Source organism: Rissa tridactyla, chromosome 2 (genome assembly GCF_028500815.1).
Source record: "Rissa tridactyla isolate bRisTri1 chromosome 2, bRisTri1.patW.cur.20221130, whole genome shotgun sequence".
In the NCBI taxonomy this organism is placed as follows: Eukaryota; Metazoa; Chordata; class Aves; order Charadriiformes; family Laridae; genus Rissa; species Rissa tridactyla.
Window position 1 is genome coordinate 35,982,631 of NC_071467.1, and position 14,191 is coordinate 35,996,821.

Here is a 14,191-nt window from a genome sequence, read left to right on the forward strand (position 1 = left end):
TCCCATTTCAAAAGGAACATGGAAAAGATGCAGAGTAGTAGGATGAGGACATTCAGAGATACAAAATGGCATCCCTAAGATGGAAAACCATATGAATCAAGCCCCATCAGCGAGCAAAAGAGCTGGAAGAACTCTGTGAAATTATGAACACTAACTGGGATTAAAAAATAGGGAATAACTCTCCATTTCTCACAATAAATCACTAGGGAGCACTAAGTGAAGCTAGTGGTAAAAGAAAGCATTGTTCACAAACACATAATGAAATTATGGCACTTAGTGCCACAGGATGTTGTGGCACGGACAGTATAAAAAAGGGTTCACAAAAGGGCATGAGCGAAGTAGTGGAGAATTGCCAGTTGATGGCTATTAAACAGGCTGGACTGGATGCGACACCTGGTTCCATCAGTCCTTAAGCTGCTTGACGGCCATAAACCATGAACACACAGGCAAAAAGTCATCCCCTATGTGTCCGCCCCAGCCGCTACCTGACCTTTGGTAGCGCTGTTCTTATCACATTAAGTAAACTGTTAGTTCTCCCAGTTACAAATGTTTCCGTTAAAGACTCAGCAAGAATGACTCAGTTAAAGTGGCTTTCACAATTAACCCTTTGAAACGCCTTGTGCTGCTTCTTTCTGTGCTCTCCCTGTAGCTTTCCCACACTGCTCCAAATTTGCTGGTAAAACAAATTCTACAAGAAATTTTTATGACTACGGAGCAAAGGCTGAGAAGTTAATGGGAAAAAACTCAACTAACGACGTTGCAGCTGCAAGGCCGGTGCCGACTCGCGCTCTGCCCGCGCGGGGTGGACTCTCTCCTCACAGACTGCGCCGCGGGCCCTACAGAGAGCCCGACTTTGGCTGCCTTTGTTTTCCGCTTATTTATTTTACTTTTTGCACGTGGCGCTCCCCGCGCTGCAGTTCTTCCACGTACGTTTGTGGGGACCTCTGTCACTGTCGGATACTCAATCAGGGAATTAAGAAAAAGCCCATCCAAAACCCAACGGGGATGGCTTAGCCCTCTCCCGCCATTAAGGCTGTCTTCCCAGCCGGCTGCAGAGACAGCCGCCCGCCCAGCACTACTTCAAGGGGTGGCCCCTGAGGGGACCTGGGTTGGGCGCCCACCCAGCACTACTTCAAGGGGTGGCCCCTGAGGGGACCGAGGCTTCGTGTCCACCGTGGACGGCCCGGGACGTGCCTTTGGGCGGGTGGGAGCCGCCCCGGCGGGGAGCGGCCGGCCCTGCCAGGGCCAGCGGCGAGAGAGCTCCCGCCCGCTTTCCCCGCCTCCTGCCGCCGCCGCCGCTTCGGCGGTGTGGCCGGGCGCGGCCTCGGCACCGTCCGTCACTCGGTCTCTCGCCTCGCAGGTCTCCGGAGCGGGCGGGGTGGGCGCTGCTCGGAGCCGGGCGGGCGGGCGCCATGAAGCGCTCTTTGCTGCGGCTCTGCCAGTCGCGGGAGAAGGCGGCCGTCTCCAGCTCCTACCAGGGCGTCGTCTGCGAGGCGGATGCCGCCTCCGTCGCCTCGCAGGATGTCTTCAAAGTGAGTGCGGAGGGGCAAGGAGGAGGGGGGGGACGCCGAGGGCTGGGTGGTGGGTGCGAGGGGCACCGAGGCTGGTGCGGGACAAGATGATGCCCGAGACTGGGGCTGGCGTGAGGGCGTTGGGATGGGGAGGGAAGAAGGTGCAGGGTGAGGGTGAAGTGGGGCTCTGGAGACAGCTGTGCGGGCTTCGTCTTGGTTATGTTCCAGGGACCCTTTCTTCCAGGAGGCCCTTTGCCCTCACGGGTGGGAAGAACTGTGAGGGAAGAGCTTTGAGGGGTGGGAGGCCGGCTGGGAGCCACCCTGGCCGTGGAGCATGAAGGCACAGAAGGCTGTGGTGGTGTGTGGCCAAGTCCGGACCGGGGAACATGGGAGGGAAGCAGACGAAGGAGGATGTGGGGTGGCAGGGGCAAGTGGTGGGTGGCAGGCAGCAGCCGTGGGGCTTGTGCCCATCCCCTGGGGATGGCTCCCCAGAAAGAGTCCCTCTCTGAGAGGGAAGGTGCAGAGACCATGATGGGAAGGAGTAGACCATCTAGCAAAAGTGTCTAGAAAAAAAAGTTTAGAAGCACTGGAAATGTTCTGAAAGGAAAGGGAACTGGCAGCACAACCTACAAATGCAAAATTGCTGCCAGGAAGGTTATAACCTCTTCCCTTTTCCATAGAGAGTGGGACAAGAGGTGATGTATTTTTATTGCAGCTAGGGAGACCTGGACCAAAAGTTAGGAAAGCTTTTATTAAGGGTAAGAATAATTAAGCAAAAGAGGAGGTTGCTTACGAGCTGTATGACTTGGGTAACTTCTGAGATTTTTAAGAGCAGGCTAAACAAATTTGACGAAGTATGTGGATGGGTTTAAAGACCTCTTAAGATCATTTCCAGACTTGTTTTCTGTGTGCTGGCTGTAGTCCCGAGCAACACCTCTTCAGCATAACATGGTTGTCACTCCGGTGGATGATGTGCCACTACAGCGCTGTTCAAACGAAGTGCAAAGGAGCTGCAGTTGTTTAAAATAGCTTGCTTTGCTATTTTGAATCCACCAAAGTACTGAAAACACCTAACTGATACCATCCTTTCCTATTTTGCTAATGAATCACTGCAGTATTGGCTGAAAAATCTTTTTTTTGTTGATAGGTATTATCGTCATGCCACATTTCAGCCACGTTTTGTCTAACATTGACAAAAAATTCCAATGTAAAGAGTGGCAAAATGTGGTTTAAATCAATAGAAAGATTTGAAAATCATTACAATTAGAATCGAGTTAGACTATTAGGAAGAATAGAAGATACTGGGCTCTATAATAAGGTTTTCTTAAATAGCTTTTTGATGTATATAAAATGTATGGATATCTATGTATGTAACTGACATCTTATTTTTGTGACAGTGGAGTCATCTTAAATACACTTTCCACAATGATATCACCTGTTTTCTATTAGCTTTTTCTATTTGCACTTTTGAAGCAGATGCTACCCCTGTATTTGGCCCCAGTCTTCTAAATCTTTAAACACATTTGTAACATTAGTCACATGAGTAGCCTCACTGAGGTCAATGGGACTATTAAGCTGAAAGGGAGTTAAACACGTGCCAAAGTGCATGAATGGGCTGCCCCATAATGTATATTTGCTTAATGACAGCAAAAATGGTTAAGTCTTTGTGGCTCGGGGGGGGGGGGGGGATCCCGGACAGCAAAATTTTCCTTCTCTTTTGCAGCTGAGGATGGAACAGTGATTTTAGGGGTTTTCCTTTTTTTAACCCTTTGCTTGCTTACATACCTTTAGGAAGGTTTGCATTACTTTTGGTATGCATTTTTCTCTTTTTTTTTTTTCCTCACAAGTTCATTAATTGTTTTTTCTTTTTTTATTCCTTCTTAATTTTTTAATAACTTGTTTATAAATTCCTGCCCGTTCTACTGCAGTAAGTTTTTTCTATCACTTCATATACGAGTACGTCTTTTGAAACACACTAACAAAAATATTTGGAGAACACCATAAAGTAAGAATCAGCAGGGTTTCCACAGTGGGCTTTGGTTGCAAAGCGCAGTACCAGGGAGGTATCAAGGTGTCAATGGGCTGAGCTGTTGGAGGGTGTTTTATTGTATTAAGCTGTGAAGATGCTGGGTTGTTTTAGACTAAGATAGTAGCCCATGGGATGCTTTTAGGATACTGCTGAAATTAAAGAATTTATTGGTTGCTCTGACAATAAAGAATGTCACAGAAACCCAACAGCTGAACTTGAAAGCCCGGGGCATAATATCAGTCTCTGTAGAAAGATCTAGAAAAGGAATTTATCAAGATTATTAATTTTTCCTCTCTGTTGAATTCATTTGACATGGCTACAGCTGGAGAGAGTATAAAACAGTAAGTGATGAATTTGCTTCTTTGAGACTTTCCATGGTGGAGGGAGGATCTTGAGCTCACTACAGAAGACAAAATAATGTATTCAAGATAATTTCCATTTTTGTTAATTTTGCACTGTTTCTCATCTGGGTCTGATTTTGCAATCAATTAGATTAATATGAGTTTCACTGTTGGCTCAATCTAATTAGGATTTGTTTACTTCTGTATGAAATTAAACAGTTGGGAGAGAATTATTGAGTGGTAACATGCCCACAGTAACACATGACAGCATTGCTAACATCTTGCCTATTAGGAGAATGAGAATATTTGTGTCCAAAATAGGTGATTTCAGATGGAAGCGCTTGTAGGCTACGGAGCTTCATTAAGAAGAATCGTTCTGGGCTCACCAAAGTGGATGAATTAAATGCCACCCCACTGCATCATGCCGCAGAAGGAGGTCAAATAGAATTAATGCAGTTGATCATAGACGATTCTTCCTGTGAAGGTAACACAAGTTTTATGAACTATTTCATTTAATGGAAAAAAAAAATATTCAATAATCAAAATGCTTGTTAACCAACTGAAGCAGAACTGGTATGTGTTACCTACATTTGTAGATTTAAATATAGTTCAAACTGTCTGCCACAGTTTGCAGAGTGTCGGGTGTTGTTTGGGTCACCCTTGTTATGTTAGGACTGTGTTCTCTCTAATTGTGAACCGATTAGAGTGAATCAATGTATCTTATTTTCTTTGGGACTCAGATTTAGAGTTTTCAAATATGAAAAAGAAAACTGCAGTGACGTACAGTAGTCCTGACTTTTTGTCTTATTTATGTTATGTGTCTTTTGTTACACTTATAATACTGAAAATGTAAAAGACAATTAATTTGGTTTCTTATACTCGTCATTCAAGTTGTCATCACAACTTGTTTACTTAATTATGGGGAAGAAGAAACATTTGATTAGATAGGCCATCTAAAGAAATTCAGGGAAGAAGTGGTAAGTAGGAGAACATGGGGCCTTGAATGATGGAAAAACAGTCTGTGTAAAAGGTGTTGTTTAGTAATTATTAATAAGCATTGTGAACTACATAGGACTCCACTGATGGACTATGGACTACTGAGCAAGCATACACTGGCCCTGAAAAGCTCATTTTTTTCACCTAATGATAGCCAATCTAATTTTAAATTATTCTGGCTGGAGTATATTCTTTTTCTTTTCCATGTATAATTTTTGTCTTAAGTTTTTAGGATATTTTTTAGACTATTTGCAATTTTGAAGCTCAACATATATGTATAGGATGGACCAGTTTTACAACTGGTGTGAATTGATTTACTTCTGTGTTCCTAAGTGAATCAGAATAGATATGGTCTTTAATCTTCTTTCAATTTGCAAGCGCTTATTTATTATCTATTATTTTATTTATTCACACTCACTTGTTCTGTGCACCTTCTAAAGCGACAACTGAGAGTCAAATAAGATAGGAAAGAGAATAGGTAAGGAAAGCGGGAAATCAAGTAACTCTTGGGGGAGAAAAAAGTTATGTAATAATGGGCAAGAAATAGGCAGATGCTCCAACCCTCTCATGTCTCTAACCAATACCATGTATTCGGCACAATATTTAATCAATTTAACACAATGCTCTGCATGACATGCAATCTTTCCCGTTTTCTCTTCAAAGAAATGTGATAGCACAGACCTAAACCTCCGTTGAAGACACTTTCTTTTTTTCAGTGCTGTCAGAACATTTGATGGGTTTGCTTTTTTTCTGTTTTTGTTTTGTTTTCTCTCCTTTGACCTAGTATTAAATGTGATGGATTCTTCTGGAAATACGCCACTGCACTGGGCCACAAAGAAAAACCAGGTTGAAAGTGTTAGTTTGCTTCTCAGCAGAGGAGCCAATCCAAACATCCTCAACTCCAATATGATGGCACCTTTGCATATGGCCGTGCAGTCACTGCATAATGAAATTGTTAAGGTAAATCCAAAGTCCACATAAATATACAGACTTGATAAGTAGCTCAATGGCAGCTGCATGCAGAACGTCAAGACTTTCCTTATATGTGCCACCACCAGATCACTTGCTTTTTGCTTTAAAGTTGTCTCTTTTTCTAGTTCATCCAAACAAAAGAAAGAAAGACATATCCCTGTATTCGCACCTTAAAATCCTTTAGAGATTTTCAGTGCTAAAATATTTCAGTGTCCTCACATCTTTTACAAAATCTGTATTTATTATGAATTAAGAACAATAACATCTGAAACATAAGGACGTTTTTAAAATGGGCTTTCTATCAGGTTCTGGATTTGGATCATTTTATAGCTCTGCTCTTGACTAAATATGTGCTGTCATTTTTTTTACCCACTCTGTTGTTTATTCATGCTAATTCTTCTTTGGTTTCTGTTGTCAAATTGCCTGAGAGTGATTAAAATGTGCTGGTTACTCCAGTACAGAAAAATTCATTGGAATTGCTAAAAGACTAATATGTAGTTAGAGGAATAAATATGCGGTGCAGTGTGTTCATTATCATTTCCAGATCCTTTGCTTCCTGGAAAATGCTGGAAACAGTCATAGAGGTACTTGGTGATACTGGTAGCTCAGTGTTAGCTGTTAACGTAGGGACTGAAGCAGGAATTCAGGACTGGAAGGGTCCCTGTTTTCATCAAGCCCCATATCCCTTGATCTTATGTAATTGTCCCATAGATGCCTAATTAAGCAGCATCTACAACATCACAACTTTCCGGGGAATACAGAATATTACAAGACATTGTAACAAACTTCAGTTGAAACCCCCCATCTGCAATTTGCTACAGAAAAGTTTTTTTTCTCCCAGTATTGAGGAAGTTGTTAAATAAAAATTTTAGATACCCTGCAGCTATGTGCAGTGTTTATCTCAGTTACCCAGCTGTCTGCTGTAAAGAATTTTACTTTTCTTTGTCTCTTCCCACCTGCATTTTTCATCTGCGTGTTTTTATGTTCTCACTCATTTTGTCCCTCCTCTGCCTATGCATTGTGGGCTGTTGGCATGCAAAAAGAATAAGTTGCAAGAGTGCTATGAGTAATAAACAACAAAAGTAATGGAATAGGAATTTGTTGTTGTGTTTGGCTTATGGTTGACTGAACGTTTTCTTAAACATTTAGATTTTAGTCCAGCATAGTGGTACAGATGTTAATTTGGAAGGTGAAGCAGGAAACACACCTATAATTGTAGCATGTTACAAGGATAATCCTGAAGCACTGACGCTCCTGGTAGGTAAAATTATGTGTCACCTTTTGATGTGATTCTGTTTACCTTGATGCAGTGTTACTCTGTTCCTGTGCTCTGTCTTTGTTTGATGGAGAAAGGTTAATCATGAACCTAATAGTGAAGTAACTTTGCATAGGTTGCTAACAAACTGTAATCTTTTAAGAGCATATGTAATATTTATATCTGGGTGGCAAACAGAAAAAAACTAATTTTGAAGGTCATCAGAACACAAAATGTAGCATATGTATGTATAGATGTATGGATATAAACTTCACAATGCATGTACAACATAGAAAAGGAGACAGCTACCCAGGAGACTATACCTGTAGTAATATGTTCATTGGTCAGAATTTTCTGTGTGTCATTAAGCTATATCCAGGCATTATTTTTCAGATTGAAAATGGAGGGAAAATATGTAAACCAAACAAAACAGGATGCATGCCTATCCACGCAGCTGCATTTTCAGGTGCAAAGACATGTATGGAAATTCTTTTAAAAAAAGGTAAATATGTTATTCCTACAACTGACGTTGCAGCCAGTAAGATTTATTATAGTAGCATTACCAACTTACTGCTTTAATTCTCAAAGAACTGTGCAAACAAGTGCTTAACTATTGTCCTAAATGTGTGCCCATCCATTGTTTAATGATAGATGTGAAAGGTTCATATTTTGAGAGGAAGAATATTATTCCCCAGTTAGTATACTCATTTTGAAAGCCTTGATAGCTTCTGTTATCTTTCTCACTTAAAAAAAATTCCATTTATTTTCATTTCTCAGGTGAAGAATTGGGTCACTCTGCTAAAACCCACATCAATTTTACCAATAATGGAAAGTGCAGTCCACTTCATTTGGCAGTTCAAAGTGGGGACCTTGAAATGATTAAAATGTGCATTGAATTTGGAGCCCAAATTGATCTAAAGCAGGTAAAACTTTGAATGGAGCGAAATATAATGTTGATAAAACCTAGATACCTCTAAGTGGTATGAAAAAAAGATGAGCAGCTCATCATTGCTCATTGTCTCTTCCAGTGCAAAGTGTAGGGAGCGGCAAATGAAAACAAGTCTCTAGTTCAACTGGGCAAAATAGCAGGTTTCTTTACACAAGTTATGTAGGATGTAGTGACTATGAAAAATTTGCATGGATTCAAAATGCATTTGGGCAGATCCATAGAAGAAAAAAGTTTATCCTCAGCCTTGCCGCGGCCTTTACAGTATCTTCTTTGTAAGCAAGCACAAATTGGTGATAATACTGCTGCTACCATGACCATGATACTGTTGGTGTAAGGGCCTGCGCCTGGATTCGTGATGAATAAACATTTCTGAAGATACCTATCATTAACCAAATTGTTTGCAAGGCTGAAATCAACTCATGAGAGAAAAGATAAACATGGTTTAGCCTTCCTTTATTGGTTTGATTCTTTGAACTCACAGCTTTTGAATGAGGTGACTTATGCTGTTGATTTTTTGATGGGTAAGACTGTTCTGAAAATGCTTATGGCATTGTGGAAAAACCCATTCCAATGCATTCACTGAAATGTTTTTGTTCTAAAAAGCAGAAAGACATAACCCTCAGGCACGTATCAAAGTTATTTTGTTCCATCCAGCCAAATGAAAGCCTGTTTTGGCAAATCTTGTTCTAATCATTTATTTATTGCTTAATAATTTTATGACTATCTAGTTTATAATAGTTTAATAAAATATTACAGTAAGTTATTTTTAACCTGCAGAAAATGTTGTGTAAGAATGACATCTAAGAAAGATTCCTTTTAAGGAAGTCAAAACCATTTTAAAATAGTGTATTTTCTGTATTATATAGGCACATTTTTTTGCTTATTCATTTGTACGGGTCTACCTATGGTTTTCTGTAGTATTCCTTTACTTCATCTCTTGTATTAAAGGGTGCTCTGTGTGTCTGTTTATTAATTCAACTACAAAAGATTGTTAAGAGTGTAATTATCTCATATCTTAGTAAATTGTCATAGAATAATAAGGACCTTTGTACTGATCCTTTAAAACTATCTCCTTAGTCTTTTGTGATCTTTAAGATCTCTTTAGAGTTCCACTACTAAAGTTTCATTACTTGCATAGAAATTTAGGCATTCAGGAATTACGAATCCTGGGCTAAATGACTGGTGTGTTTAGCAGGATAGAGGTTAGATTGTTGAGGTTTAAATATTTAAATGTTGCTATATTTTCCCATTTACAGAATGAAAAATGCACAGCACTTCATTTTGCTGCCACTCAAGGAGCAACGGAAATTGTAAAGTTAATGATGTCATCCTACGCTGGTGAGGAATCCATTATTGATGCTGTAGATGGGAATAAGGAAACATTGCTTCACAGGTAGGAGGCTGCTTTGCCAGACTTCACTATAAATTGTGAGCCATGATAGTCTTAGTTATTCTCAGCAACCAATTATATAATATACTTTGGAACACCTTTCCACAAGGGTTGAAACTTCTCCATGGGATGGGGGATGGTTTTAGTACAATATGAAAGAGTCAGTGATTTGGTCAGAATGTGAAAGATTTTGGTGCTGGTATCAAAATAGTTCCAGTTACTTTAGAACCATGTCAAGGAATGTTCACTAACAGTTTGTATTGAAAATTTATTTCAGTAAAGAATGAAAAATAATATAAACAGTTTAAAAAATATTTTCTTTTTTTCCGTAAAAAATTATCTTATACCTGATCATCTACAAGTAGATAGTCATAGTCCCTATGACTATAAAGCTGAAGATGGCATTTGTGTATGTAATAATCCTCTAGACTTTCTAGTCTTTCACAGTCCATTTGAAACCACAGCACTAGACTCTGGAGAATTTTCCTCAGTCTTCTGTAGCAGAAGGACACTTAGTTAAATGTTCTAGCTACAAACTCTATAGAAGATAGTATATTTCCCCATCTGTACATTTTTGCAAGAAAGATGTCTCACTGCATTTAAGTGTAGTAATTTTACCGTGTTATTCTACCAGGAGTTTTACAATATGAAATAGTTGGTAGAACGTCAGAGACAGTACAGATGGTTGTTCTTTGGACACAGTATAAAGTGGAATGATTCAAAGATAATTGAAGAAATTAAAAGGGGAGTGTGTTCTAAAGTTAAGATAAGGTTTGGGTACATTTGGAAATGCTACTGCGATAGAATGCTATTGAAGACAAAGTGATGACAGAACACCAAAGAAAATTGTGCAGGCACAACATACTACTTAATAGATAACTGGCTGTCATATCCATGCAAATGATTGTCCTTGGAAAAAGGTTAGAAAAAGAATGACACTCTTGTAGTCCCTATGTCTGTGAAACAGGAAAAGATGTTGTAAGGAAAACTGAATAGGAACATTAATGTGTTGAGAAGTGAAGTAGCACTGAAGCATAGGTAGGACTTGATCTTTTCACATTCCTACTGACATGTTTCCATCTAAATATTTTATAAAATGACTTCGCTCTCTCTTCAGTCACCTTGGAATTTATTTTGAGTGTGTGTGAAGCATTCAGTATTTATGCTTGTCTGGGGGGGTCTGCTATAGATAATGGAAGCATCTCTACTTATTTGGAACCATGACATGATTTTTAAAATACGTCTTTTGAGTAATCAGTTCTAACTATAGTACACCCTGTGTTATTACTAGCTCTTATAATGCTAAGGGAACTGTTATCTTTGAGATACAGCACAAACTTGGAACTGTCCTTCTCTGTTGCTTATTGAGTCAAGAAATTAATAGGGGTCTGACTTCTGAAAACATTTAGAGCATGTGTATTAACTGTGCTAGACTTCCTACTTTAACCATTCTTTTCCTATAATATATAATTTGATGTCTTATCATAGAATAAAACTTGAGAATTTTTCATGTGTATAGATAGCTTTAAAATATTTTTAATTAGTAAATGTTATCATGATTTATATCAGTATATTATATTTATTCATATTTTTTCATGTAGACTTGCCTGGCACAGCCAGAATACAAGTTTAGCTAAGTAATTGGTATTTTAACCCCACTCTAGCATTACTACGTAAAATATATAGCATATTGGTTTTGACAGTTGAATCAGTGAAATGGATTTGAGGCTCTAGGTCTGCCTGGAACAAACTGAGTGTGAAGTTTAGGAAATTCTATATTGATCTTGTATGGTCCAGTGAAAGATCTGACGTATGAAATGACAGGTTCTGTTAAAAATCAGTAGTAAAATGTCTGTTGACCTATCAATGAGGTCTTTGTTTCCTGCAGTGAGTTAATGCATTAATTGAACTGAACTTAGTTTAAAAACAAAACTCCATGACAAAAAATGGAAACAATTTATTAAAATTAATTATGTAATAAAGGTATCTTTGTCTCTTTATTTTAAAATGTATTTATTTGAAAATATTAGAAAATGCAGCAAATGGAGCAGAATGCTACCCTTGAAACTTCATTGTCCTTTCTAATGTTACTGTATTTTTGCATTTTTCCCCACAGGACAGCATTGTTTGATCATTATGAACTGGCAGAGTATTTGATTTCAATGGTAAATATTTAATCAAGAAACATGTTTATAGAGATTATTGCTATCTATTACTACAGGTCTGCATAGAGAAATTGATAAAAGAGAATGTGTTCTCAGGTATAGGTTATTTAGAGAGAGAGAGAGAGAGATATTTCATAATGCATAATTGACAGTTACAGTACAGCAGTAGTTATGGCTCCATAATAGCATCTCACAGTTGCAGAGGATGAAAACTTGCCATGTTTATTTCCACTTTACTTACTCAGAAAAGTTTCATACAAGTCTTTTGCCAGATATGACAAACTGGTTCAGTCATCCTCACTTCTAGGATATGAAACATGAAATAAATGCTAAACGTGTGTTGAATTTAATCTGATTTTTCCAGAAATAAATCCTTTCTCAGAAGTGTATACGTACAATTGTTCTGGGATCACATAAATTATATACTGAAGTTTGTGCACGATCTAGAAATATTTTTTAGTCTGTGTAGTTTGGTTATATTTCTTCAATGAATAATTATAAGGGAGAAAGAGAAGAAACACAGCCAGGGAGATGCTACTGGCTAAACTCCAAGTGTCCATTTATACCAATTAAACTAAGGCTCGTATAACCGTTATATGCCCCACTCTGATGAGGAAATTTTCAGAAGTCATCAGACTTCTTTTCCATTTTATGTATGTTTAGGCTTTTTACTTAATTTCATGACAATTAAGAAAAATTCTCTTCTACATTCAGTTTTGTTTTTCTTAGAAACTGTTACAGGAGTTGGATTTGTTGTGCTACTAGTTGTACACTAGATGTGTTGTGCTTATTTATATTTCAAATGTGAAATGGTGACATTTGGCTGCTTAAAATTGTCTGACAAAACAACCTATCTACAGGAGTTATTACCTGATAAATACAGGCACATGGTTTTGCATGTGGAGGCTTGTGTGCACAAAGTATTAGAGGAAACATCTTTAAGACTGCATTTGCTAAGAACAAACTTTTATTCCTTGAGTGTCATTTTGACTGTTTTGGTCTCTTTTGTAGAATCTATGCTGAGGGCTTGTTTGGGTTTCCATATAAAGTATCTCAGTTTTGAAGTTTTCAGACTGTTTTCATTTGCCCTGTCTGGGAATGAATCAAAATATGCCAGCTGGGGTTAGTGGGATGTGGCACGTACAACCCGTGCTGCCTGCTCTCTTCGACTCCTGGCAAGATCGCTAGGAATCACCTATGCTGTGGTGTACACAAGGATGAAAAAGAAAAGGTGGAGCAATGTTACAGCTCAAAAGGAATAGCAAATTCTAGCTCAGAATGGCTTTCTGGTTTTAATAAAGAACAAAATTTATTGATTTTATACATTAAATATCCACATTTCATGCACATTAACTTACAGTGATAACTACCTTTAACGTAGTTTTTGGTACTTTTTGTGTCTGAAAATAAAAGCCACTGTAAACAGATACAGTGTTATATCTAGCTCTTCTAGACAGAAAAGGTAAGATTATCTATGAATTGTCCAGGCACGCAATGTATGCTATTTACATTTAAATTACACCAATTTTTTTTGGAAGTTGTAGGTCCATGTGCTGCACAAAAATCAGAGTGTCAAACTCTACAGATATTTCTTGCAGAGCTTTTAATTGTTTTGCATTTGGCCTTAACATTACATGTCAATGAGTACATGCGTTTGATTTGGTGAGATGTGCAGCTATGGTTTACTATAATTGAAGGCTAACAGAAGCCTTAAAAAAAGGCAAAATAGAGAAACCTATATCACTGTTCCCAACTTCTAAACATTACAGAACTTCATAGCTTTAAAGAAATGCTACTTACAAATTGGTTTGCAAATTAAGCATTTTGAGCACAATGACTTTAACAATAATGTCAAAGTGGCCATTGTCACATTTGACAATGAGGTGCACAGTATCTGGTTTTTGCATGCAAATGGTGTCATTGTATTTACAAGTTATGTACACAACTATAAAGAAGAAAAAAGACATGAAAATCAGAAAGTTCTCATGATTTAGCTAGTTTCTTAGCAATTTCCCTGCATCTTTTAGTGGGTGTTTTTCTTGTGTACTGGACAATTTAGCATTGAGGTGTCTGCTCCTTACTGAGTTCATTAATTTTGCTGAAACATCCTTATTCAAAGTAAATAAGTGGTAACTTTATACGTTTTCTTGCTTCTTTTTTTGAACTTCCTTTTTCCCCTTTTGCTTCTTTTGTCTTCACTAATAGAAAAATGAAAGATTGAATTGGTACATACCAGCTGATATTTTTTAAAATTGCATAATATTTTTTATAGTAATGTCTGTTTAATTCATATATATTAATGTATAAATGCAAAAGTAAAAGTTCAAAAACTAAATTTAGAAGCTTTTAATTCAGCTGGATCGTAAATGTGCTAAATGCATATGTCAAGATATAATTTACTCCTTCTTGTGATAAATAATCATCAATGCTGCTGAATTCATTTTGCTGAAGGCTGAACAATGATGTTGGCTGGAGGGAAGGTGATTAAAGATCGCATTATTAACTGGAAATTGCTGCCCTGTATTCACTGAAATGAATGAGCCACTTGGATAAAAAAAAAGTCTGTTTCTTTGATGAATAACA

The 14,191-nt window shown here is 38.2% G+C and overlaps 1 protein-coding gene across 1 annotated transcript in view; it reads left to right on the forward strand.

Annotated features, from left to right (window-relative positions):
* The first annotated feature begins 1,405 nt into the window (after positions 1–1,405).
* TRPA1 (transient receptor potential cation channel subfamily A member 1) overlaps positions 1,406–14,191 on the forward strand; it is a 36,507-nt gene continuing 23,721 nt past the window's right edge. Inside the window, exons 1-8 of the mRNA XM_054191996.1 lie at positions 1,406–1,532; positions 4,203–4,365; positions 5,662–5,837; positions 6,999–7,106; positions 7,498–7,606; positions 7,882–8,027; positions 9,310–9,446; positions 11,560–11,608. Coding sequence (XP_054047971.1) covers positions 1,413–1,532; positions 4,203–4,365; positions 5,662–5,837; positions 6,999–7,106; positions 7,498–7,606; positions 7,882–8,027; positions 9,310–9,446; positions 11,560–11,608 — 1,008 coding nt within the window. The 5' untranslated portion in view covers positions 1,406–1,412. The remainder of the gene's footprint in view (positions 1,533–4,202; positions 4,366–5,661; positions 5,838–6,998; positions 7,107–7,497; positions 7,607–7,881; positions 8,028–9,309; positions 9,447–11,559; positions 11,609–14,191) is intronic.